Source organism: Giraffa tippelskirchi, chromosome 11, assembly GCF_054371585.1.
Source record: "Giraffa tippelskirchi isolate mGirTip1 chromosome 11, T2T-mGirTip1v1.2.pri, whole genome shotgun sequence".
Lineage (NCBI taxonomy): Eukaryota > Metazoa > Chordata > Mammalia > Artiodactyla > Giraffidae > Giraffa > Giraffa tippelskirchi.
The window spans coordinates 133,732,684-133,760,322 of NC_137285.1; the positions used below are offsets into that span (position 1 = coordinate 133,732,684).

The 27,639-nt window shown below is 46.8% G+C and overlaps 1 protein-coding gene and 1 long non-coding RNA gene across 28 annotated transcripts in view; one reads left to right on the forward strand and one right to left on the reverse strand.

The window, feature by feature from the left end:
- Positions 1 to 26,768, reverse strand: part of WT1 (WT1 transcription factor) — a 47,415-nt gene extending 20,647 nt beyond the window's left edge. For 5 of the 27 annotated variants that reach the window (XM_081543747.1, XM_081543748.1, XM_081543743.1 and 2 more), the window contains exons 1-5: positions 25,928 to 26,768; positions 20,199 to 20,321; positions 19,683 to 19,785; positions 10,493 to 10,570; positions 9,393 to 9,443 (exon numbers count right to left, since the gene is read on the reverse strand). In XM_081543747.1, coding sequence (XP_081399873.1) covers positions 9,393 to 9,443; positions 10,493 to 10,570; positions 19,683 to 19,785; positions 20,199 to 20,321; positions 25,928 to 26,372 — 800 coding nt within the window. In that variant the 5' untranslated portion in view covers positions 26,373 to 26,768. The other 22 variants (XM_081543750.1, XM_081543746.1, XM_081543744.1 and 19 more) reach the window with 17 other exon arrangements.
- Positions 26,769 to 26,956: 188 nt separating this feature from the next.
- LOC145526917 (uncharacterized) overlaps positions 26,957 to 27,639 on the forward strand; it is a 50,450-nt gene continuing 49,767 nt past the window's right edge. The window contains exon 1 of the long non-coding RNA XR_014069298.1: positions 26,957 to 27,083. This is a non-coding gene — a long non-coding RNA (uncharacterized LOC145526917). The remainder of the gene's footprint in view (positions 27,084 to 27,639) is intronic.

Here is a 27,639-nt window from a genome sequence, read left to right on the forward strand (position 1 = left end):
CTCTTTATTCTTGTCTCTGCAGAATTAATCAGATTTAAAGGGAAACACATGGGAAAATCTCATACTCTGGTGTATCTAGAAAATGAAATTTACTCATCCACCTTTCTTCTCGCTCCATCTTTGCTACTTAGGCTTATATATGAGACGCTGAGGTGCCTGATTTTTTTTTGGTGTCGAAAATACACTGTGCAAAAAGAAAATACACTTTGTTGCAAGCCTTGAGAACCATCACCCCTGTCTAGTGTGCCAGTTTGGAGGGAAAAGAGCAATGGAATCACGTTTTAAAAGTTCACTTCCTGAAAATTTAAAACATAAGAGATGAGACTGAACATACCACCATTCCTCAATTATTCTTGCCAAAAGAAAGAGGAACCCAAATCTAATCAAGCCTCCAGATCTAACTACTTATTTATAGGAAAAACAGGGCATGGACATCCCAAGTTAAAAGACTTTAAGAGGAAGCAATCTGCCAAACCTGATTGTGAAATATTCTACTGACCAATTGACCTGCTATCTTCAACAAATCAGAGTATGAGAAAAGAGAAGAGGTGGGGGTGGGGAGGGCAGTTACAGCATAAAAGAGACGAGAGAGGACAATTATTAACAAAAAAAAATCAACAAAACAATAACCCTATGCACAAATGCTCACCATACACACAGACCAGCCAGAGACAGTCAGACTTGAACTGATCAGTCCTAGAGGCTCAGGGTCAAGAAGTCCCCTGGGAAGCCTTCGTGGTCACACCTGAATGCTTGGGTTTAAAGCTTTACTGAATGAAAATATAATTTCCCTATAGCTAGAACAAGCATACTGAAAACAAAGACTGAAAGATGCAGTTTCTTTTACTAATCCAGCATAGAAAGCAGAATATAAAAATGAAACGACCAAGTTAAACTTGACTGAATTTTAAAAAACGTAAGTAATATCTGTAAACTGATAATTTATGAGTGTAACATTTCCTCAGTAGTCTGCAGAAAACAATCAGCCATATTTTTACTTGAAAAATTTATTTTCTTCCTGCCTTCAGGTGTTTCATTTCAGTTCGGACCTCAAGAAAAAGATGTATTATTTTTTATGTGTAATTAAAATGTTTGTATATCATTTTTCATTAAAAATTATACTATAATAATAATTCTTACTATTATGCTTTTTAATGAACACTTTTTCCATGAGCATTAGAAAGAAGGCTCCCTCCCGACTCCATCCTTATTTTCTATCCAGGTCTTGTACATCCCTGCAGCATCCAGCTCCACATCATATCTGGAGGGAAGAGGACTCACTCCACTTTCACTAACTCGGACTTTTCAAGTCCCTTGAGTGTCCTTTTATCTTTTTGCCCACCTTCCTTTGGTAACATAGACCTCGTCTCCATTCAGGGAGCCACCCCTCTCTAATCTACCCTCAGGCTCCAGGAGTGAGTACACGTCTAGGGCTTGGCCAATCAGATCACTGCATTCTCTAGCTACATGACCCAATCCTGGCCAATCAGAGCCTTCCCTGGGTCCTTTGGTGGAGAAGAACCAAAAGGGAGGCAGACTTATGAAACTGTAGGTGCCAAAAACAGCTATTTTTGTCACAACAGAGAGCCTGTCTGAGAAGACAGCCAATACAAAGGAGAGCAGAGGCAAGAGACAATGGAACAGCGTTCTAAAGACACTGTCTCAACTCCTGAATCCATACACGGGGATTTAAAATACAATAAGCCGCTAAATTTAAATTCCCTCTTTGACCTAAGCCAGTTACAACTGGAGTTCTGCCATTTGCTATAGAAAAAGTCCTGCTAATACATAATATAACAGTTACCTAAAAGTAATCGGATTTATTTTTCAACAAACATACCAAAACACGATACCAATAAGTGAGTACTGTGAAAGGTCCTTCAAGGTATTACCTTGTGCAGAATGACCACTTGTTCCAACCAAGTTAGCTATTACTACTGAAACTTGTTTGGATTCCTGTTTCAAGAGCTTCTTTACAGTCACAGTTCATGTTTTCACTTCCATGCAGTCTAGTCGTTGGCCACGATTTAATAGGGAATATAGGCTGAGTGGTTAATAGCCTGATAACAACGTTTGTATCAATCAGCCATTATGAACCATCAAGCTTTCCTCACCATTTGAAATGGTATACAAACCTCCTCCAACTGCCTTTTTTCTCTTATTTTACACTCAGAGCAGAGCTAAAAGCAATTTAAAATCTAGTTTCCCACAAAAGTTTGGGGAGAATACAGCTCCCCTTCAAAAGAAATCCCACTCTACTTACTGACTGCTACTGCTGGGAAGAATATTTTTAGGCATGCTTCCTACTTCAACACATACAAACATAGGAACTCACGTTCTCACAGACGACCTCACCAGACCATACAAGAAAGAGCTGGATCTCCCCTTACATGTGTCTGGTATTGAAGTGCTAGTTCATCAGAACCCCAATTTCACTTAACTCACTGGGTTCTATATTCTCAATGCTTTGGCTCTATGGCCAGAGACTGCTGCTAGTTTCACCCTAAGAACAGATGTCCTAAATTCACATGATAGACAAATTCTAAAGACACTGTGGGGAAAATTAGCAGGATCTTTTTCAGCCTGAGTTCTCAAAGGCTCCCACCCAGCTTGCTCATACACTCTTAAATTCTTAAATCTGAAAATTTTTACTCAAGTATTCTCAATTACCTAAAAAAAAAAAAAAATCCTCCCTAAAACCCCAGAATCGAGCACAGGGAGGGGTCTTAAGACTAGGCCCTTTTCTGCTTCTCCAGTTGAAACAGAGGTTGGTACATGTGAGGGCCAGTGTACTTAATTATCTCTTTCAAAGGCACCACCTTACAGCTGACATTACGGCTTCCCTGGTAGCTCAGACAGTAAAGAATCCACCTGCAATGTGGGAGACGTAGGTTCAATCCCTGGGTTGGGAAGATCCTCTGGAGAGGGGAAAGGCTACCCACTCCAGTATTCTGGCCTGCAGAATTCCATGGACTTTATAGTCCATGGGGTCGCAGAGTCGGACACGACTGAGCGACTTTCACTTTTTCAGCTGACATTAGTAACATAAAGTATTTCAAGGTGAAGAAACAGAAGAAAAACCTTGTAATACATTAAACGGAATCACACTTGTTCTCAAACAGATGTTTGAAGCCAGAAGCATTAAGATCATGAATCTTTTCAAGATTAAAAAGCCTTGAAAAGGAGGAAATTCAAAATAGGGACATCTGACATACACAGAATGAGACAAGAATTGATAAAAGTAATAAGGATGGATTATTCAAAGCAGTTTGGAGATAGAATTAGTTAGAATTTAGAAATAAATTAAGGTGGAATCCAGTTGTCAAGTAAGTTCAGAATAAATTAAATGTTTAAATGTTAAGAAGTCAATCAAAAAAATATACCAAAAGATAGAAAGTAAATTAAAAAAAAACAAACTTGGAAAAATCCTTTTAGGCATAATATAAAAGCAAAAAGTTGAAACTATGAAACATAAGCTGATCATTTTTACTATGACAATGAAAATTTTTAACAGAAAAACATCTAATATTAAAATGTAATACAAAACAGAGGAAACATCTGCAATATATATGACAAGCAAAGGGTTAATATCCTTAGAAACAAAGAGCTCTTGGAAACCAATATTACCACTAGATGACCTATCTCAGCTCCTCGGTGCCCGTGAAGCCTCTTCTTTTGCAAGGACCCTGTTCTAGCAATTCTATCCCCTCCCTTCATTAATTTCACTCTTCTTGATCATGTCTCAATAGCAAACAGGCAAGTGCTTCCATCTAAATATAAATAAAACAATTTTTAAAAATCCAACTTTTCCTGACCCTCTCTCCCCACTGGGCTAGAACCCCACTTCTTTGCTTCCTTTTTTGCTGCAAAACTCCACACAAGTGTGTTGTTCTAATACGATGTCTCCAGCGTATCTCCTCCTAGTGCCAGTGGGTGCATGCTCAGTCTTGTTCACCTCTTTGCGACCCCATGGACAGTAGTCCACCAGGCTCCTCTGTCCATGGAATTTCCCAGGCAAGAAGACTGGAGAATGTTGCTATTTCCTTCTCTGAGGGACCTTCTCAACCCAGGGATCAAACTCACATCTCCAGCATTGCAGGGGACTCTTCACCTGCTGAGCCACCAGGGATCTTAAATTCATCTCTATCAGGCTTCTGCCTTTTCCCTCTAATCTTTTCAGAGGCAACTACACTTAACAGTTCAATAAATGTTTCCAGAATTTTTTCTCTGCAGATACAAATACACCCCAATATGTTTAAAAACTAGTTATCTCTGTGTGGTGAGATAACACCGACTTTTCTTTTTTCCTTTATAATGTTTTGGTACCGTCTGAATTTTTTCATTATATAATAAGCCTGTGTTACTTTTATAATCAAGGGGGGAAAAGCTGTTTTCATTTTGATTAAGTTACTATCTTAGCCTTAAGAACACTACGTCGGTAGCTTTGCTTTTAAAGTGAAGAATCAGAAATAAAACTAGAATAAATGAACGTGTTCACTTTCAATAGGAAAAAAAACCCTACTAAAATAGGCAGCAGCCCCTCATTCCAGAGATGCATTTATTTGGATGATATAAAATTACGAGTGCAGCTTCTATACTGATGTTTCTCTAGTTAAGAGATTATGATGGGGGCAGGGTAGATGACAGGGAGAAGAATAAATGGTAATGCAGAGGGTCTCAAAAAGGCGCATGATGGAACCATAGACATGAGAGGTCCAAAAGACTCCTTCAGGTCCTGAAAAAGATGCTCCATTCGCCTGATATACCTTCTCCATCTCCAACACACACCTTTATCAACAGACCGGGACCCTCATTAACCCCTTCCTGCACCGAGTCCTCCGTGCTCCTCATTCCCAGGTGGGCCCCCTTCATCACCACCTTCCTTTTGTATGATTCCTGCTCAGTTACTTTCTTCTCCTGACCTGAACAGATCTGTCATTTATCCTTCTGTTTACGAGATAAAACTCATTCCCTGCTTTAAAACAGAAGAGTTAGAAACACAGTATGGAAGCGATAAGTCTTTATAAAGCCCCAAATACTTTTTAAAGCAAAGTATTTTTAAGAGATTGAGAATACTTTCAAAAGCACTCTCATAAAGGTCAAAACACAGAACTCTGCAATGGCCTACAGAACTACCTTTGCTGAATCAGATCTAAGTCAAAGCCAAACATTTGTTATAAAAAAAGAAAAGGACACAAATGGGAAGAGGTCTGAAGGGTATGCGCCATAAAATATTAACAGGAGTTTCATCGGGGCTGCTGCAGGAAGTGTTAATCTCCTTTCCTATAAAACTGGCTTTTCTGTTCCATAAATTTATGCATATTACTTACACAATAAAAAAATTAAATACATGAATTGAATATACGCCCAAAGAGGAAAGGGGGAAAAGATGAAAAGCTAGAGGAGGGAAAGCAGCAGCAGGGAAGTGAAGTGAAGACAAAGAACCACTGGACTAGTCCACGCTGAAAAGGAACAGGAGAGACGGGACTAAATCACAGTCCCCATCTCTAGCCCTCAACCCCAGGAGAGTGCCCTGCTTTGTTCTGGGAAGTCCGGCCAACGGACTCTAGCCAAGTCCGGCACGGTTGAAATGCACAAGTGTAACGTATAAAAGAAAAAACTAACAGCTTTATCCTGGGAGTAGAGGAGTGCCCTCAGGAATGCTGATATTCCCAGAGCCGCTTCTCTCCACGTTTGTGTTTGCATCACAAGCTCCAGGAGCCCCTGAAAAGCAAGCTATCCATTTTCGAGAAGTAAATCTCTTGGACGGATACCTTCTGTTCACGGGCTGGAGAGGGAAGGTGCTGGGCTGTGTGTTGGAACTCCCAGCCAGAGAAGACAGCTATCTCTTCTGGCACAGGTTCTCAGGGATGAGACCATGTCTAGTGGGGATTTTCTCCAGATTCGACAGCCTTGGCCCTACCCAAACATGCAGCTTTGTTTTCACCATACATCACTCATCCTGAGATCTTTCGTTTTTCCTTTCAAGCATCCACAGGTCAAATACTGTGTGTTCCCAACAGTCTGAACTTCTTGGACCAGCAAAGGGGACATTCATTTTGCTCAGCACTCCTTTCACATTTCTATTGTGTTCAATTTCCCACTCCCCCTACCCAAGTCCCCAGAGAATAACTTCTTCCTTGTTTTAACAACTTGGACCACGGTCAAGGTTGATGTGTTTCTCCATTTTGCAGGATATTTTCTTCAGATGAGACAAAACAGAGGCTGACAGAGGAGCTGGGCTTGGGAGCAGCGTTAGGAAATCAGCAGGCATTAGGAACACACAAAAAATGCTTCTAAAGAAATACAAAGCAGACAACAACGCAAGGTGCCACATACAGAATTATTCAGAAAAGTGGACTAGCGCTGAGAAAGATTTCCCTGCAATTTTTTCTCCCAATGACCCACTTAGGAAATTTAATCTCAGTGTTTGTAGGTAAGGAAAGTGGTCAGAGTTAGGAAAGTAGCTTCATAAAGTAGCTTCTCTTTGACTTAAACTGAAATACAACATTCTCCCACTTGACGTCATAAAAGCAGCTCTGATCCTTATGGGCATGCAGAGATGAAAATGAGTAAAGGGAGAAGGAGAGAGAGGAGTACATCAGTGGCAAGATTCTTTCCTCCCCCTTGTGTGGGTGCTTAGTTGTTCGGTCGTGTCCGATTCTTTGCGACCTCATCAACTGTAGCCCGCCAGGCTCCTCTGTCCATGGGGTTTTTCAGGCAAGAATACTGGAGTGGTTGCTATTTCCTCCTCCAGGGGATCTTCCCAACCCAGGGATCCAACTCACATCTCCTGTGTCTCCCACACTGCAGGCAGATTCTTTACTGGCTGAGCGATCAGGGAAGCCCCTCCTCGCCCATGTTTCATGTTTTCTTCTTATCTTGCCCTCGCTCTCCCTAAAACCCTATCCCCACCCAGTATAACACTGCTCCCCAACATCTAATGAAAGATGTCTCTGTGGATTTGCTTAGGACACAAGGAAACAAGCTTATTCTTTTTAAAAAAGTATGATTTTCAAGGAAAGATGTGAACAAATATCTAGTGGGCATTAGTCTCAGGTGCACAATCTTTTAATAAAACTGTGATAATGCTTCTTTTTTACTAGCAATTTAGAAATTACATCCTTTTTTTCCCCAAAACACGACTCAGACATCCAGTTTTCCTGTTACAGATCTACGTTGTCACCATGACCTCACACCATTGATTTCAAATAGTGTCCTGACACTAGTTATGGATTAGTTATTAATGCAAAAATACAGTTAGTTCTCTTTGTCTTTCTTCACAGAGTATCTTTTCCCAAATTGTCCATGAACAGCCTTTTCATACCATGACAAAGGAAAACAAATTTGGTACAGAGAATAAAGACACCTACTCAGATTATGTACCCCCTGGGGAAACCACTTTCTACTGGGATATTAGTTTCAACTGTATCCAGTTCTCAGCTGTTCATGGACTTGAAGGAAAGAGCTAAGGAGTTGCTATTTTTAGAGCTAAAAGAGAGGCAAACTGTGGGTCATGATACATTAGCGAGTTGTAAAATCACAACCAGCATTTTTTAAGATGATATGCAATAAAGTAGAAAACATCAGTAAGTAAAGCATGTAGTACTGTTTTGTGAAAATGTGTGTGTATGTGTGTGTTGTGTACCTTCGGTCTCAGTGTAAAGGTATTTTTAACTGTGGTCACAGTCTAAAAAGTTTAAGAAACTCTCATCTAGAGCCCAGATCCTGCAGTCAGACAGAAATGGGTTCCAACGTGGCTCTGACACTTACTTGCTAAGTGAACCTGGTTAGGTAGCATAACCTCTCAAGCCCTCATCTGAAAGATGTGTGTGACCACAGGACTGTCGTGAAAACAAAAAGAGAATTACATAAAGCCCTTCACATCTGGCCCAATAACGTTCACATCCATCTTTAGATAAATATTCAATTCCCACACAGAAGCAAACATTTAGCTGACTTACAGTATGTGCCAAAGAGATTAAAAACCCAATGTGAGAGAAGATATTAATAAACTAGACAATTGTTAACATTTTGTTCTCCAAAGAGTTACAGTATTCTTCTATAAGACTATCTATTGGAGTCACTTGATGCTTTTTACACAGCTCTCTGAATAAAGTATTCAAGAAGTACATTATAATTTCAAGAATCCTTTTCCAAAATGTAAACACCAGATCAATGAAAACTCTTCTAGTTTTTGTTACTTATACAGGATTGAACAAAACAAATTTATTCACACTTTGCGCTTCATCCTTATAGCTTCTGACTCCCTAGCAAGTGACTAATGCCATGTGCTTGAAGATCTTAAAAGATACCAAGATGATCTCACCAATGGAAAGACCCAGATTCAAATATATGCCAGGATTCCTTATACATAATTTTTGTAATTAAGTAAACAAACCAACCCTATATTCCATCATGAAGAAATTAAACTGAAACATACTCCTCACTTCACAATCATGTTCTGTCTATTCTTGGCATATAGTTTGTGGAGAGTTATTGAATTCTGAGAGGAGAAGAGAGAAGTAAGGGAATCAGAAAGAAAGGCTGGGACCAGGAAAGACACATTAAGTTGCAAGTAGGTAGGAAGATACAATGCTGAAACTGTCATCAACCCTTGGATGGAAGAGGGGAGAGAAAAATTCCAAATCAACAGCAGGCTTTTTTTATACTTTGGGTCCAGAGAAAGAAGTGGAGATTTGGTTAAAATAGTAGAAAAATTGGGGGCTGGGTGTGGAAAGAAGGCTCTAATAGTTTTAGAAGATGAAAAACAACTTTGCTGATCACCAAAGGATGATCCAAAAAACAGCACAGAAGCAACAAAAGAAAGAAGGGCCAGAAGAGGGAGGCTGGTTCTGGTGTTTAAGCAAAGAAAACAAAATCAAAAGAAACAGTTACAAAAATGTCCCAGGGTGCAGGCTGTAAGGCTGGGGAAAACAAAGATGTTTAGGAATTCTAAAAAGTCTCTGCAGAAAGTCTGACCATAGACTTGGGGTAAAAATTAAGTTCTCCCTGAGAGATTTAAAGGTAAATAGAGAAAAGGCTTAAGACTTGACCGATGTAACAGGAATATGTGTAATACCACAAATTAAATATTTCTGAAATGTATGCCAGGAAATGAGAGGGGTTCCTAAGGCATCATTTCTTAAATTGCTTTCCAGGGGTATGCTGATGAGAAATGTCACCACCTCCATTTTGACCCACATACATATATACAATAAATAAAAGGAGGCAGAGAGAGACAGAGAAAAAAAATGGATCGCTTCTCCCCATCCCTGTGCACCAACTGCTGCCCTGATTACCCGTCGTCAGTCCTAACTCCTGCATCACCCCAGCTGCCAGTCAACAAGGCCTACATCGTTTGCTTTGCCATCATCGCATTGTCCACTCACTTGCTCTGCCCTTCTGTCCATTTCACTGAGCTGGAGCTCCCAGCAGCAACTCTAGAAGAGAAGAAGAGGCGGGAATGGGGACTGGAGCGTGCATGGCTCTAGCAAGCCCAGATCCCACAATCCAATGAGAAGCCACTAAACACACAGAGACGAGGTGCCAGCTGTCTAGTCAAGAGTGCTGAGCTGAGTCCCTGATCCCACCCGGGCTGATGGTGAGGGTGGGGAGTAGAAGGCCCCACAGGGAGACTGGAAAGAGCCTTTGCTTTGGAATCAGAAGTGGACTTGGAATCGCAGCTCCTACTGCACACACAGTATGATGTGAGCTTAGGAAATTACTTAAATCTCTGAGCTTGACGAACTTCTTTGGAAAACAGGACAACAGTGTCTAGGAGGCATCATAATGCCATCGGGAAGATTGGATGAGGGGACCCAAATGAGTACCTGTTACACCACAGGGGCTCCGTGACTGTCGTATCCAATGGCCTATCCACTCAGATTCGAAACTAAAAGTGACTTCTTTTACTGTTTAAAGCAAATCCCACCTTGCTTTTTTCATTTCCAGGTGCAAAGCATCGCCCCTACCTATGTTTGACTGCTGTGTTCTCTGTATTCTGGTTGTGTTATCAAATGTGATAAAAGCCTCCTGAGGCAACCAGGTGTGACCACATCTGACTTTGGATGGTCCAAATCATCTTCAGATACGAGTTTAGATCTTGGACTTTGTAAGCTCAAAGCATTTCTCGGGAAGATGATGTAATGATTAACCTTGGTGATATCACAGGCAAAACATAAATATTAAACAAGGTTGAATGGACACAACTTTGAGGAACTCTAAAACATTCAGTAAGGAAAGGCCATATGGAGTTTTCCCAGTATTATCAACCCCCTCATTCTAGACAAAAACATCTCCTAACTATATTCCTAAAAATTTAATACTGAACAAAACTGACCAACTGGGAGAAGGAGGCAAGCATCTTAATTTTGCAGACAGCCACGCCTATTCTACAACTGTGCTCTCTTCCTACAATATAAAGACCTTGAAAATGGTTCAAACAGGTGTAAGTTACTGCTTAAGGGAAATGGAGTAGAGAAGAACTTACCCCTTCAATGTGGCTCCTAAGTTCATCTGATTCCAGGTCATGCATTCAAGTTGGGAGGTCATCTGGTATAAATTGTCACTGTCAGAAAAACGTCCAGAGTTAGAAATGCATAGTATACAACATATATATGTGCAAATTTTTTTCCAAAAAGCAATAGACTTTTAACTTTTCTTTACAGTGAAAGCCTCCACATTTTCCATAATGGACAGAATACATGAGTCTAAAATGATTTTCATTTCATCCCACTGATCTCCACATGTCATTCACTTCACACACAGCAGAAAGGATGTGAGAACAATTTGGAAGCCTTTAAAAAACCTTAGTAGAGCAAACACTGAAGTTTCTAAAGAGGTATTAAATCTCTGAAGGGAAGAGGCTAAAGGGAGTGAAACTTTGAAAGGCAACACAGGCTGGATAGCTCAACATTAAAGTTAAAAGCCTGGAGCTGAAAGTAGAAAGACAGCAGATTAATTATTCGTGAAAAGGCCATTAACTTGTTTTAATCAAAAGGATAAGTATCATGTGGATTATGAGGGCCTGAAAAGTCAAAGAGTGATGGGTGATGGATGGTCTAATACTCAAGGATGTGACAAGCAGAAGAAAGAGGATGATAAACTCTAGATACAACTCAAGGAATCATTCTCTATAAATTTTATGTCATGGTATAAGTCAAAGGGAGTTTTTTTTTTAAGGCCCCAACCCAGCCCTTTATTATATAAGGGAAAACAATGGCTGATCATTTACATTAAGACCCCAAAGGAAAACTGTATCACCATATAAACCAACCAAAAGCTATTCTCTTTTTTCACATAACAACTTTTAAAACCATGTTTATTGCATATGTCTTAAAACACTTCTCTAAATGCATTATAGAAGAGCTGTCACATTTATTTCCTAAAATAACACTCTTCTCAAAAGTATTCTGCATGGTACAACTCAACATCTTTATTACATGCTTTTATTTTTACTAATTCATTAATTTCATATTTATCTCCTTCCTAGAAAACTAACATACCAACCCATCACCAGCAATCTCCTAAATAGTCAAGTTCTATTAGGGATACATTTAGTCCTGAAGTAAAATGGTTAATTGTGAAATTTGAGGCCCAAGAGATGAATGGTTTTGTCTGGGAACCTTTGGTCTAAACACATTACAGACCATTTCCATTCCACCTTCATGGCAGAAGGGAAAGAAGGTAAGATGCTTTCAGTATCTAATGTGTGTGATACCAGATCGCAAATTCTGGACAATCTCCACCTTGTCACCGCATTCCTTTGGGCTGCTTCATCCATCGGGCAGAGGCAACACACCAAAGTTTAATTAAGAGAAGGTTTTGTCAGGCCAGCCAAACTGGGAACCTGTGGAGGGGTGAGGGCAGTAACAGCATGTATCCCTTGGAATAAATGAACCCTGTGCTCTCTCTCAACATCGCTTGATAAATCACAGCGGAGTCCATCTGCCTCTCATAGAATGACTCTGAAAATTATTCGGAACTCCTTAGTGGCGGGTACACAGAATAAGGAGGAAATCAGATTCCAGGAGGGAATTTTACATATGAAATGTGAAGTGACTTCAAACTCCAAGTATGTGTAGTTTCATTAGTCAGTGCCTATCTGGACCCCATCATTCATCCCCATGTCCAACTGGCTATTATGCTACTACAATATACTACATATCAATGAAAAAAAAAAAAAAAGATTAGTTTCTCCAGCAGCTTCTCTGTTCGCAGCAGCAGCCGGTGCTGGTCTGTGCCACTACATTTCGCAATTCCACGAATTCTTGCTGTAAGGCCAGCGTAATTAATTCCTGAAGGACCCCAATTTTTATTAGAAGTGCCAGCCTGCTGCATTTAACACAGGAGAGTTTCTTGAACTTTCTTTGGGCTGACAGTTCATTAATAAGCGGACTCCTCCACAATCTACTGGTTTTTGTTCTCCTGTGCCTTTTCATCAAGCAATCCATTTATTAATCTTGCCATTAATCTCAGCCAACAGGCATTGTATTCCCCAGGCAGCTCTCTGTTTTTGTCACTGATTTTTTAAAAATTGTTCACCAACTAAAATCACTCAGCCCTGGTTGACAATTTTCCTAGGTCCTACGGGGATTGGGATCTTTCTGAAATTATTTCATCCTTGCATAAGACTAACAACATTGTAATTTTCAAGAGGTCTGAGAAGCAAGATGAGTGACAGGCATTTATACATATGGGTCAATGAGTCCCAAATATCTAACTTTATGATTCTGGAATTTTCTCACAGACTTAAAGAATAGTCCAACAGATTCCTAAAGAGAAAATAATTTTTTAAGTACATTTTCTTGGCCCCCAGAAAGCAAACCTTCTTAAATACAGAATCTATGCCTTATATATGTATCTTCCTAGTAGGGGCTTGAAAATTCTCTCTACTGCACTGCTTAATAGGTAGCCACTAGTGAGACATTGCTGTTTAGAACCTGAAATATGGAGAGTGCCACATGCTGAAATAAGAGTTGGGCTTTGGGGGTTAAATAGAATATTTTTAAAATTTTCTGTTTCTAATTTTTTAAATGTGGCTACTGGTAAACTTCAAATTAAGTAGATGATTTGTATTATGTTTCTACTGAGCAGGGTTCCCCTGTAAGTTTTAGGACCTTGAGCAAATCAGTTCAGGTCTCTGCACCTCAGTTTTCTCATCTGTTAAATGGGAATTTTAATCTCAATCAGTCTAACTTTACAGGGATGTTGTGAAGCTCTAATAATAACTCTTTCAATAACTACACAGATAACATATTTCACTTTTTCTAACCCATCAGATTTTGTACAGTACATTCACACATCACCAGTATTCCTCACGACAACTCTGTGAGGCAGGTGTAATGATGATTGCCTTGTGGTCGTCATTTGTCAGAGGACTGAGGCTCAGAGACTTGCCCAGTGCTGACCTGCCTGATGCTCCCACCTCCACCATGCCCTGCCCCTTTAATGGCTTCTTGGCATTGTTTGAACTCTGAGCCTTGTTCTCTCACTGCTATTTAAACAACAGTAAAAACAAAATGATAATAGTACAGACAGGAGTCTGGAGGTGAAAGAGAATAGTGTGCCAGGGTCCCAGGAGGACCCCCACTTTTGGATTTCAGTAGTCCTGATAGTTCAGCCTGCAAATCCTCACACGAGGAGAGAAAGTGAAAAGGGCCAAAGGAGAAGGGCTTTCAGAAAATTCCCAAGCAAAAACCAAAAAAAACCAAATAGATTTCCTGAGGCTGGCCATAGAATCAAAGCACAGTTTTAACCACATCCTGCCTTCTGCTGGCCGGGGCTCCTCAGCGGCTCAGTCAGTCAGCTTGGTTGGCACCATCTTCCAACTGGAAGTCAATGACAGTAATGACAATAGCTGCTGCTGGGAGAGGACAAAATGTGAATCTGAGCTAAAAATACCGGGCCCAAGCTCTGATCTCTTCAGGCGATCGGTCAACACCCAGCTCTCATCACGAAAACCCACAGAAAAAGGCAGCACCAGTTAAAGAATATATGACCCCTGGCAAACAAAGCATCTAATTACTAAATAACCACTGTAGGTGTCGACCACCTCATTCTCAGAGATTAGATAAGCAGGTGGTTTGGCTCACAGCGACCACAATGGTCACGTAGGCATTTCAGCTCCCCATCTAACTCTGTCTGCTCGGAAAGGAACTCTGAAATTGCTGGCTGCCAAAATATACTCCAAAAGTCATGGTGTCTTTTATATTTTCTTTTAAGTAGATCCTGAAATTAAAAAAAAAAAAAGTCACCGGTTTCCTATGTAAGAAATGTTTGAAGTTGGAAGCAAGGGAGAGAGGAAAGAAACTTCTATAACTAGGATTAATGCAAGTTGGAGTAAAATAAAAGGAAGTCAGTCCTAGCAAAAAGGGGAACTTAAAAGGAAATCAGTAGTAGATCATATAGAGTTTGTTTTGGCCTGGAATGCAGGATTACTGAGTTCTCGACCTCTGCACAAAAAGAAAGGAAGAGAAAAGCTCTCTGCTATTATCTGGACCAGAACTCCCTCACTCTTCAAATGCATGTGTATTTCAAGTACATTTTCATCTTTAAGTGTGTTTAAGTATATTCAGAAGAATGAGGTAGAAAAATTCTTGTTACCACTGGAATGGGACTGATTAAGACCAGAGTTGCCTCTGCCAGATGGTTGTTGTTGTTTAGTCACTGAGTCGTGTCCGACTCTTTGTGACCCCTCGGGCTGTAGCCCACCAGACTCCTCTGTCCATGGGATTTCCCAGGCAAGAGTACTGGAGTGGGTTGCCATTTACTTTTCCAGGGGATCTTCCCGATCCAGGGATCACACCCACGTCTCCTACACTGCAGGCGGGTTCTTTAGCACTGAGCCACCAAGGAAGCCCCTGCCAGATGGTTATCAGCTGGCAAACCAGCATCTTGGTGGAAGAAAAGTGTTTCCCAGGGTGGAAAAAAAAATTCCCAATAAGAAAAAGGCACATGTAAGTGGCATCTGTGCTCAGAATTCATGTTCCCGGAGTTTTCTGTAATATCTTTGCCCCACACTTCTACCTGATAACCAACGCCCATGCACAGAGGCTGCAGCCAAATTTCCACGCAGACCTTTTCCTGCGTTCTTCCCTCCGAGGCGCCATGGAGGCGGCCTGTTCAATAATTTCTGCCCAGCAGGCCATGGTGAATAATCATTTTACAGTCAATCTCTCGGTATTGTCATTTCTCTCTAGCTCACCAGTTAACCAGAGAAAAACCCACCGGGGCTTTAACTTCTATTCATAAACACTTGATCAGCACAAAAGTTGCAGGAATATTTGAAACTAGGTTTTTCCTGCTCCCTGGAGACAAGTTCAAGTCAAGCCTTTCTTTGATAACACTGCCCCACCACCCTGGAAACCATTTCAGACTTTCTGCCTTCATGTCTACCTATATGGGAAACAAGCATTGTCTTAAGTGAAGCTTGTACAGCATATAAAGTCTTTGTAGACGTACATGTGAAAAGAGACATTGTTAATTATGATTTTATTTCTTCAGGTGAGAGCTCTTCTCTGATTTAATTCTACATTGAAGGCCAACCTAAATGGCAGATCATGTACTTCCCACTGGGTTCCCCAGAAGCTCTATAAGCTGCTAGAAGCTTCTCTCACATGAAAGACAGTCTGTATGGTAATAGACTCCACTGTCAACTCATCACTGGTGAATCGTCACCATTCAATTAAAAATATTCAAATCAGCAATTACTGCTTCTGCATTTGAAGTTTTACCTGACAAGGTGCCAAAGGAAATAAGCATTCTCGTTTAAATTGGTAGCACAGTTACTAAAAATGGATATGCAAACCTAGTAAAAGAACAAAATGAAAAGGAAACTAGAATGTCTAAAAAGATTAGTGCGTGTGCGAATATCTTTCAGGCCCAGAACTCCTTTTCAAAGTAGCTGCGAGAATCAACCCATAAAATGGGCATGGTCAAGGACTGCTGACTTTAAGGGGCTCAGCAAGCAGCGGGAGAGGGGGGACTTGTGGAAGAGGATTCATGTAATGTAAGTCTTACATTTAATTACAGATTAAATGTAAGATTAAGTGCTTAGAATGGTTTCGGGATGTAGTAAGCTTATGTAAGCATTTGCTCTTATCAATTATTAGCAAAGGTGCTATATAAGGGGAATATTTCAGGTAGAGGACAGTGAGTGACCTGGAATCCCTGTGGGCTTTGAAGACAGAGAGACTGAGAATCAAATCCTAGTTCTGATTCTCACTGCTAGGTAACTTGAGCAAGTTACTTTGAGTCTCTGAATCTATCTCCTCTTCAGCATAGTGAGGATTAGAGTAAATCAAAGGTAATCAGAAGAGTTAAATGAGTGAGTTGAGTGAAGTATGTAGCACAGTATGCCACAGCATAAAATATGCAATAAAGCCTAGTGATTATGTAACTGGGGCTCGAGCTTTCACCCAGCTCTGATGGTTGGGCTCCAGAAGGGCTGAAATCTGGCTCCAGAATCCTTAGTGATCTTCATAATAAACTCTGCCCACCCTCGACATGTGGGGTGAGGGAGGCAGAGAAGGATGGAGAAAACCATCTTAACACTTCCCATAAGTAGACTGGGGTCATTTTTTATTCACTACTCATCACATCTGTATACAGCTGTACCGCCTCAGACCTGTTACCTGAAAGAGAGGAGTCACTTTACAGTTCTCTCCTAGTAGAGAATTTTGAGAATTTTCTCAAAGCAAATTTACATTGTGTAGTGCTTATTTAATGTCAGTGTATATACCAAATACACTAACCCCAGACTAAATCCAAGACTGGGGAGACAGAAGCAGCTTTGGAAGGGCAAGGCAAAAAGTCCTGGCAGGATGCCTTAGCAAGTGCAACAAGGCAAACAAAATAAAAGCAAGCCTTTCCCAGGAGGTCCCAATTTTAGACAGAAAAGGGAACAGAGCCAGGGACCAGTGGAAAAACCACTGAATATCTAAGTGATTCAAGTTTAGTTGTACTTCCCATGTTTTTCAAAAACTGTGTTCACAAAAGCATTTAAATAACCTTTCAAACTTTTTTAGAAGTAGGCAAGAAGGAAATTACACAACAGTAGTAATGTGGATGCACATATCCAATTTAAAACATCCCTACACCTGTACGTCTATCATTACTGCAGGGGAAGTACCTGATTTTGAAAGGTGATTAGAAATGTTGTGAATTTAGGGTGGATGGAGCTTCAAAGACTCAGGCAGCACCAACTTCAAGGGAGCAAACTTCCTACAGGGGTCACAAATTTTTTTTTCAGGAGATGTTACTACTTAGATATTTTTCTATAACAAGAGAAAAGGGTACTTTTATGACATTCATACAAAAGTGAGCAAAGAAGTTCCAATTATGTAGAAAGAAAATAGGGATAAGCAAACAACTCTGAAAGATGAACCTGACAAAAGTGCTTTATACAGCAGCCAGTTAGAAGATGGATTAGAAAATGTGAAATTTTTATGTATAAAATGCAATCCAAGTGACTTTTCCTACTTTCATAGCAACCACAAATTCAGCCGTAAGTCAAAATCCACCATAGGGACTCAGTTTGGAGAACTGCTGTTAAGCCAGAGGTTGTGATCACTTTATCTCTGACTCCTTTCTAGGCTGTTCAGTCCCTTCTTAGGGACCCACAGGGTAGACTTAGCTTGGAAGAGAGGAGAGTAAGAAATGTGTGTAGCTGTGTCACTACTGAACCAGACTCCAAAGCCCCCCAGTCCCCAACCTCCAAGGAGGTATCCCAGCCCATTTAAACAGCACCCATTCCAGCATCAAGGTCTTCCTCTCTGTGTGGGGTGAGGCATCAACCAGGAGCCAAGGAGGAAGGACTGGGCCAAGGTCATCCCACCAGGAACCATTCCAAAGCCGGCCCCACCCCAAGGCTAGAAAAGGAGCAATGCCAATCTGGAAACAGGCAGAAGCAGCTCCTTAAAAAAGATGGCAATGATCCAACCATCACAGTTTTGCTTGGGGAGGTGCTTCACAACAGATTTCAGATTCTGTACCCATTCCAGTGAGCTGAACCACCAAGGGCAAGTGCAGAGATGGCTGCCAAGAGCAGATCCCTGGGCCTGCTGTATCAAAGAACAGAACTGGGTTCTACCAGCTAGGGAGACAGACAGGAGGGTGAGAAGGTGTGATCATTCAGTCTCTCCCTGGGCAAGTGTTAGTAGCTCAGTCGTGTCCTGACTCTTTGAGACCCTAGCCCACAAGACTCCTCTGTCCATGGGATTCTCCAGGCAAGAAAGTGGAGTGGGTTGCCATGCCCTTCTCCAGGAGATCTTCCTGAACCTGGGCACACTGCATGTTTTTTTCTGCCCTCTCTCTCTTAAAAAAAAATCTAGTGGAGGTGGAGCGTAAAAAAAGAAAAAAAAAAAATAACAAAATGTGATCTTGAATCCAAGATCAGATTAGATATCCCGGATTTCCCCAGTCAAAAGGAAAGGTTTCCGAAGTCTGTGTACTCTAGGCCTAGAGAAGTAGGTGGGCTGGACTCTGTCCCCCCCCAGGATGGAGAATCAGACCAGTGTCCTAGGCTCGGTTTCCTAAACACTCCGGGGCGTTGGGGTTGGGATGAGCCGCTGCGAGCTCGGAAACGAAGACCCCTTCCCCTCCTCCACCTGTGGGACTGGAGGGCCCCCAGGCGCGGCCATTCCTTTCACCAATCTCCCAGGGCAGGCGCTCTTCCTTCCTTCATTACCTCACTACCTCCTTCCCTTGACGTCAGCCCCGGGTCTTCCAAAGAAGGGGAGGAAAGATGGAGATGAGTCTGGGGCAGTCGGTATCAGGATCCCCGCAGCACTGGGTCGGGGGTAGGGGTGGAAAATGAGGTAATGCGCGCCCAATCCCCGGCGTCAAAAGGCCGCGAGCGGCCACTTCCCTCCCGGCTCCGGCGGGTGTAGTTACTAGGCAACCCTATCGGCGACGCGGGATGCCGGCCAAGTTCACCCAAAGTTGAAGAATAAATTTGGGGGAAGAGAAGGTGGAGGGTGGAGCAAGCGCCGAGGAGGCACGAGGGGCAGGAAAAGAGCTTGGAAGGAGGAGAAGCGGGTTTTCCGCCTCCCGGGAACAGGAAGAAGGGCGGGCGCGGACTGGACCTGTCTCCCCGCAGGCACCGCAGCCGCCGGCCTGCAATCCCGCACACAGTCCGGGGCAGCGGGGCGCTGGGGAAGACGCCCCCAGGACGCTGCCGCACCTGAGACTCTGGGGGACTGGGGTGGGGAGAAGGGGGTGGCCCGAGTGTACGCGCCCTCGAATTGGTCCCAGAGAAGGCTGGCGAGTGTGTCCAGAGCGCGAGGAGGGGGCTGGAAAAGGGAGACAAACTGGGTGACTGGGTGGGAGTGGACCCCGTGTTTAATCCTTGATCCCGAGGAGGCTGAAGTCCTCCTAGCAAAGAGCCCTTACCAAAAAAAAAAAAATTCTCAAAGCTCTGCTCTTCAGCTCCAAACAGTAACCGTCCCCGTTGATATTCAAAGTAAGACCACCAGGAGACCTGGAAACCTCTGTCTTTCAGATAGGAGCCAAGAGATGGGCTTTAATTTGCTTCAAGGAGCCCAGTGGGTTCGAGGCGACCGTGGCCTCCAGGACTCGCAGTCGGGGCCGCCGGGCGGCGGACACCCCAGGCCCGCCAGCTCGAGCGTCCCCTCCGGGGTCGCGGGGACGCCGACCTGGTGCGGAGCGCGCCTTCCTACCTGCTGTAGGGCGTCCTCAGCAGCAGGGCCTGGCTGCCTGTGCAGCTGTCGGTGGGCGTGTGGCAGCCGTAGACTGGGGGCGGCACGGAGTACTGCTGCTCCCCTGCAGAGAGCCAGGAGAGCGGGGTGAGAGCGCGCTGAGGGCTGGGGGTGCGGGGCCGCGGGCGGGGGCTGGGCCTCCAGGCTGTGTAGGGCGCACGGGGGCCTGGATGCCGGGGCCGTGCCGAGAGACGGCATCCAGATCACAGCGAGCTAAGCTTCTCCCTTTACCTTCTTTTAAGCAGTCACCGCACAGAACACCGAAAAGACCCTCTGGACATTCGCAGTCTCGGCGGAGTGGAGATAACATACTTGGGATGGGGGAAAACAATCTTTTCTTTTGAGATTAGGCTATTTCTAAAATTCTTCTAGCTGTCCTCTTCTCCCTTCCCCAATTTGCTGTGGGTTGGAAATTCCTGGGGAGGCAGGGGTGGCATGGAAGAAGGGGAGAAGGCCCCCAGCCCCATCCCGGCTTACCCAACGCGCCCTGCTGGCCCATGGGGTCCTCGTGCTTGAAGGAGTGGTTGGGGAACTGTGCCGCGTGGTGCGAGGGCGTGTGACCGTAGCTGGGCGTCCCGTCGAAGGTTACCGTGCTGTATCCTGCGGGCGAGGCCGAGAGAGAAACAGCGTCAGCGGGGAGTCAGGGACCCTGTGAACCAGAAACCGGGCGAGGAGCGCCCAGCCCCGCATTCGGATCCCGCGCCAATCAGCCCCCAGGGAAGCCGGGCCCAGTGTGACCTCGGGATATGCTCCCCGCCCTTTACCAAGTAAAACCCAGACCTCCCCAGAGTTTCCCAATTTATTTACGCCCTTGTCTTTCAAGGCGTCCGCGGCTTCTGCACCGAACCTCGCCAGTATGAAAACTTTCACCCGCTCGGCGGAGAAAGTCATTCTCCCCCCAAAACAAAACAGCGCGGTTCTCGCGCAGGGGCAGCGGCGGGCGACCAAAATGGATCTGCTCTGCTGACCCGGCGCTGACTCGGAGCCGTAAATCAGAGTCCCGCGCACCAACTTTCATTAATTACTTGGGGCCAGTTAAACGGCCTGGGCTTTAAATGGGGGAGAGTAATTACTGAGTAATGTTATCTGTCTGAGGCTGCGCGACCCGACACCACTGACACCCAAAGCCCTCGGGAAATCTGGTGAGGGGAAAATAGAAGGGGCCTTTCAAGTTGGGCCGCGGGCCTCGACCCTGCGCCTTCCTCCGTCCTTTCTTGGACCCAGCTCGCGCCCAGCGGGTCGGACTGTGACCATCACTGCAGGGGCCGACTTCCTCTCGTCCCAGGCCGGGAAACCTGTTTGTTTCAGTGTGCCTGACAGTGTACCTCCCTTTCCCTACATGGTACGCACAGGGTCCAATGCCTCAGTTTCCCTGCCGAGAAACCGAGGGCAATGTCGCGGCATTCTTCCCCAGCTCTCCGAAGGTGAGAGGGGAAAAAAAACCCAAAAAACACGTGTTGGTGGTTGAAAAAACGTAGTCTCCTTCTGTGATTACTGTCACCAAAGTACTTGAAACATTTACCCCACTGGCTTCTGCAAAACTGTAGCTGCCTCTGCGGAAAAAGCATCCTCCTGCTAAGATGAGGATCAGTTCTGAGTCCTGAACCCAATGGTGGGGTCCCTTCCTGTGCGCAGGCTCCCTAGTCTCTAACTGATGTCCTGGCCAAGTGAGGAATCATATTAGTCCAGAAGCTCACATCAGCTCCCTGCAGGGCCACTGGGCTGAACCCAGTCCCCCCACCCCGCCCTCGCTGGGCCCCGCCTCTTGTACTGAGCTGAGCCTCCAACCCCCCCCCCAATTCTTGGGAGTGAGGTGAATCAAACACCCCCCATGCTCCAACTCTTGCCCCCGCATAATCAGGGCTCTACAACAAACGTCCCTGAAGACTTAGATTGAACAGTGAAAGGTAACACCCACGTCTTTTAAACGCCCCCCTCCAAAAAAAAAAAAACAAGCTTCTACAGTCCACTTCGGGGAATGTGGTATGTTAAGAGTGGGAGGGAGGGTTGGAGCAGGTCTTAATAAACGAATTGCCCAAGTCTCTCGCACCAATTGGCGCCACAGGTTGACAACTTAAGAAGCCACCAGCTTTAGCAATTTGCATGACCCCAGAGGCCTCTATTTCTGGCCTGCTAAGTGGGCAAAGATAACCCGCGGCCCGCTAGCTGTCAGGAGTGGGTGAACACGCTGGCGCTTCCAGGCACTTCCTTTTGGGAACGGAGGCCGCGCTGTGTTTGAGGCCTACCAATCCGCTGACAAGAGAAATTTGGCTCAGAGCGCCCAGTTTTACAGGGGGAAGGCCGGATTTTGAAAGAACTGTTTTTTAAATAAAGAGGAGAAACAGGAGCGACAAAGTTGTCTCTAGATGAACCCTTCTCTATTCCTGAGCCGGTGGCCGGAGCACCGGGCTGTCCTCGGAGGCGGCCCCCGCCACCGTTGGTGCGCGGCGAGGGCCAAGGGGTTGCGGGCGGCCGCTCCTGCGTGGATCGCCTCGACTCCGCGCCCCGCGAGGCTCCCAAGGCCCCCCCTCCCCGGAGAGGGGGTGCACATCGGTGAAAGCGCCCTCACAGAGGAGCGGAGAGGGCCCTTTAAATTAGAAGCTTATCGGATGCGGGACTGATTAGAGCCCGAGGTCCTGGGGCCTTGCACTGAGCCAAGCGGGGAGAGCGCGGAGGCGGGAGGCGGGGGCCGGGGGCCGGAGGAGGGACAGCTGCCGGCCAAAAGGGACAGCGTGTTCAAAGATTCCTTGTATTGTTACAGCCTTAGAGGGAGAGGCTCGAGCGGCCAAGGTAGCGCCTTTCCCACGGTTCCTCTCGGCCCGGCAAAGCAGTGCAACCTTGACCGCGTGGAGCAGCGACACACGCTTTGCGCTTCTCTCCCCCGCCTGCCGCAGCAGAGGAGTCCGGGAACAGCTTGACCGGGCCAGGCCCCCGCGGGAGCTGACGGGTGGAGGGGACAACAGGCTCAATCAGGAAGGTGGTCCCAAGGGCTGAAAACGATGAGTCCGCAGCCGCGGCAGCGGCAGCGTACGGGGAAAGCTATCTCGCAACGAAATACCCTCTCCAAAGCGACCGGAGGGGGGCGCCCTTGGCCCTAGGGCTGTGCTGGTGTCCCCGTGTGACACTAGGTGGCCCGGTGATAACCAGGTATCCTCCAGGGAAAGGGTTCTGCGCGCCAGAAGGGCTGGGGAAATCGCTCAAGACTCTCAAGCAGTCTTCCTCTTCCCTTCCCAAACTTCGCACTTAAGTTTGGGAATGCAATTCCTCATCCTCCTGACAAATTCCCCAACGGTCACACACAGACTACAGTGGGTTCGGTGCCGTCCAGGAGGGAAGAGGAAATCCATCTCAACAGGGGGGCCAACCTCCCTAGAAACGGAGGTTGAAATAGCCTAGAACGGTCTGGGTTTGAGTCCAAGTTCTGCCAGAGAGATCTCCTGGACACCTTATCTCTTAAGAGTCTAGATTTCCTCCAGTATCAGGCTGTGAGCTTATTGCAAAGGCTGAGACATTCTGTCTTAACATTCAGTCTCCAGTGCCTGGCATAGAATAAGTGCTCACTAAATGTTTCCTGAATGAGTATTTAGAAGCAAGATTAGAATACCGGGTATAATATTTAAGAAACTCGAAAAAAAAAAAAAAACCAACAGAGGTATGATACCTTGGAGTCAGGGGAGATGCAAGAGTGCCAGCGATTGTCTCCTCCCCTGAGCCACTGAAGGTTGCCCTGCCTAGAGACTGGGATCCAGAATCTTGACTCCTCTCCCCTGGAACTGGCCTTGACCAGCTGATGGGCTGTGGGGAAAGAACTCTTGCCCTTGCTTTCCCCAACTCAAGCCTCCCACCAAGACTCTACATTCCTGGGGGAGCTGCAGGAAGCCCAGAAATCAAGAGAATAAATATGAAATCTCAGGTTAGCAATCTGAGATTGCCAACACCAGGGCTGAGCCACCAGTGGCTTCTGACATCCCACCCCAGCTCCCAGCTGCTAAGTGCCTCACAGAGACTGGGCAAGCGTGATCCCTTATGTTTTTATCACAAGAGAAAACCTAAGCCTAAAGACAGGAACCAGCTTACAGGCTGTGGCCTGGGTGTGTGGCCTCTCTACTGAGTAATTTCCCAGGATGTTGGGAGGAGGGGAGAGGCTCCTTTACCTATTAGTTGTGGTCCCCAGCTCCCAAGCCCCTTTTCTCTTTGACATCTCAGGCCTATACTCTAGAGAGGAATTGAGGTTTTTCCCCTTATGTGTAGTGCCGGCTGGCTAGGAAGCCCACAGTCTCAACCCTGAGACTTGAGTTGATGAAATTCTGGGCATCAGATGACCCTGTAGAAGTTTGAACACAAGGATCCAACCAAAGCCACAGAGTCCTGGTTCCAAAAACCCTACAGAGGCTAGATGGACTCAAAATGATAATGGTATTTTGCACACGGGGTACTTAGATCAAATGGTTTCTAAGGAGTCTTCAAATAGCACACTACCAAACAGAGACTCACTCACCTCATACACCTGCCTGCCATTCTTGCCCTTTTAGGTCCAAGTTTAGGTGGCTGCTGCCTTCTGTGTTCAGAACCCGGGTTGGGGGGTGGGGCGGGGTCGTACTTCTGTGGCATAGAACTTCAACCCAGAGTCAGACATCAAGTTTGGGCGTCTTGGCTCTTTTACAAGATAGAGAAACTGAGATCTGGAGATTTACCAAAGGTAACACCAACGTGCTAATTGGAGGTGGTACGATCAGAGAACAAGAGGCTGCAATCGTCACTGAGCTGTTCCAATACGCCTTCAGTTCCAAATACTAGTTTTCCTTTACGAAAGACTTAGAGTGGAGGGACCTCATGGGTGGTTTTAAGGTTTTCTACAGAACATGGATCCCAGATTACCCGAACGAAGAGAGGAGGGTGGTTTCGGTTTCGCCAGGGCTTCTGCGCGGCCAGGTGCTCTCGGCTGGATGTCACTGGGATCGCGCGTATGAAGATACGCGTTTAGAATTTGCGCGCGAAGGCGGGAAGAACACAGCCGTTCTTCCGCGCTCCTTGGGCGCCCCAGAACCTCCTGCAAACAGTACGCACTCCTCTGTTCCCAACCCACGCATTTCAGAAACAGACTAGTCCTAGGCCCGAGCTAATTTTTGCTCTAGGAAAAGCATCCGCCCTTGCGTTTTTAAAGCATTTCCTAAAACATCGAATCAACCAGAATTGGTTTAGGTTCAAAACAGCACAGAAGTCTAATAAACAAAATGCAGAAGTTCGGCGTGATTGATTCTGCTTTGGTCCCTGAGAAAAAGCGAGCGACGGCTCAAGATGAGAAAATCACGGCTGTGTCCCTTGCTGTACGACGACTGAAAACGGAAAATAAACCGCTCTTTGTTTTAACTTTAGTCTTGCAAAAATCTTTCTCCAGCTACGACCCGGGTTCAACGACGAGGAGGCGCCTGAGGCGGGCTGGAAGGAAGCCGGAGCTCTGGCCTCATTTCACCGCCTGTGGTAGGTCCCCGTCGCGCAGAGTTCGGAATCAGATAAACGGGGTTCTCCTCCAGCCCTGGAGCCCGCGTGGCCGCACCTGAGCTGGCACCCAGGAGCTATCCACTTCCACACTACTATACACTGGAGCCAAACGCAAACAGGGACATGGATCCAGGAAAGCCACTATTTTGTCTCCAGCTCATTCACTTACTCATCCTAGGGCTCCAAGGTACTTATGGTACCTCCATTAGGGCCAGAGGGGCTCCTGGCATTTTTGGCGGGCAGACGCAGCAAGGGCTGCTCACCACGCGCTGGTCCCACTCCGAATCCAGGGTCTTAAAACGGCCAATGCTTGCCGACAGTTTGGTGGTGCATTAAGCGACAAAACCTCTTACGAGGCAGAGCCAGGCATTGCACCGGTTCCCGCTTCCCATCCCCACGGGGAATAGTCTGAGAATTTCCTGGGGTCCAAGGGCCCCTAGATGACCTCCCGGCTCAAGCGAAGGGTCCGGTTCCCCCGGCTCCCCGCCCTGGAGGATGTCAGGAACCCACGCGCCGTGGACTTCCTCCTCTCCCTGGGCCTCCTGTCTCCCCCAGCTGCGGCTTCCTCTACCCTCACAGTCCTTCGGGAGACGGCCGGGTAAGAGCTGTGGTCAGGGAAGGGGAAGGACAGGGGAGTGCCCGCGCGCGGTCACAACCCAGCCGCCACCGCCCCGCGTGTAGGGGGCGCTCCCCAGCCCGCTTACCCTGGTTGCGAATAGCGGGCTGGCTCTCGAGGCAGCTGGGCAGGTAGGGCGCGTTGGGGAACATCCTGGCCTGGCCGGACGACGCCTGGCTGGGCGGAGGAGGACCGAAGGGTCCGTAGCGACAGGCTCCAGCCGTGCCGGTAAACTGGCCCGAGAAGTGGACGGTGAAGGCGCTCAAGCACTGCTCCTCGTGCGGCTCCGCGCCTCCCCAGCTCGGCTCCTGTTTGATGAAGGAGTGAGGCGGCGGCGGCGGTGGGGGTGGCGGCGGAGCCGGCGGCGGCGCAGGGCCGCCCAAGGACCCGTAAGCAGAGGCGCCCGGGGGCGCAAAGTCCAGCACCGGCGCCCACTGCGCCGCGCCGCTCACGGGCAGGGCGCAACCGCCGCCGCCGCCCAGCGAGGGTACGGCCGGCAGCAGCGCGTTCAGGTCCCGCACGTCGGAGCCCATCTGCTGTGGCTCAACCCCGGGCGCTCCGCGGCCCCTCCGGCTTTGCAGACGCTCGGCGCTCGACTCCGCCGCGCCTAACTTGGCCCAGATGCCTTCCGGAGCCCGGAACCCCGGCAGCTGGGGCTGCTGAAGGCACCCAGGCGCGGCCCGGAGCGTGTGCGAAGACGCCGGCTCCGGGGCACACGTGGACGCCGGCTCTTGCCGCAGGAGGAAGTCCAGGATCTCGGCGAGGAGGCGGCGGGGCCCCGGCTCCTGGGCTGCCGTCTGGGCTCTGGGTGGGTGGGTGAGTGAATGAGTGGGTGGGAGGGAGGGCGGGAAGGGGGGAGCGGATAGGCGGTCGAGTTGCGAGAGCCCCCGGGTGTGGGCGCTGCCTTGAACTCCTTACCCCAGCTGCCTGGCTGCCCCCAGCTTCTCAAAGCTCAAATAAGAGGGGCCGGCAGCGGGGGAGGAGGAGGAGTCAGGAGTCTCGGCGGCTCCATTCACACCGCTGCCCTAGCGGATCCAGGCAGGGCGTGCGACTCCTTGGGGGCGTCCTGGCAGTGGGGGTGGGGGGTGGGGGGCGGGCCAGAGGGAGCGTCCCTCTCAGAGACACCCTCCTCTCCTACCCGCCACGCGCTCTCCGCTGGCCTGTGGGACACAGGCCTCCCCCCCACCTCCCCTTATCGGCCTTCGCGAGTGTGGGCGCCTCGGGGCATTGGCGAACCGCTCCAGGTGAGCAGGGAATGTCCCCCCTGCATCCCTGTGTGGTGAGGGTGGGGATGGGGTTGTTAATCGGGGAGGGCGGATGGAGGGAGGGGCAGGGGGCTCCACGAGGGCGGGAACTTCGGAATAGCTGCAGAGAACTTTCCTGGACTTCAAAAAGGCGGATTCCTTGCTTTGCGCCCGCGAGTCATGCTCTTGCTTCTAGAGATGTCACACTGGACTGGTGGTCATAATCTCAGAGTCCCTGGGGAGTAGGATGGCTTTTTGTGGATTTCAAAGGCCAGACTCAGGCGTAGGTGGGTGACCTGGAGGTTGCATCAATTGTAATAAACGGAGCGTAATTCCATTGACTGGTGACATGGTGAGGTTTGCGCCCAGAGAAGGGCGGTTTCCGCTTACCTGAAATCGGTGCCAGCGACACTTCATCTCCCTTTCTAGTGAGGAGTATCTAATTCTTCGACGGTGAAGCGGGGAAAACAGAATGGCGGCTAGTTTGGGAGGAAAGAAAACCCTTAGGGAAATGCCCAGATTCCGGTCGGAGAATGCTGGCGCCGAGTGTGGAGGG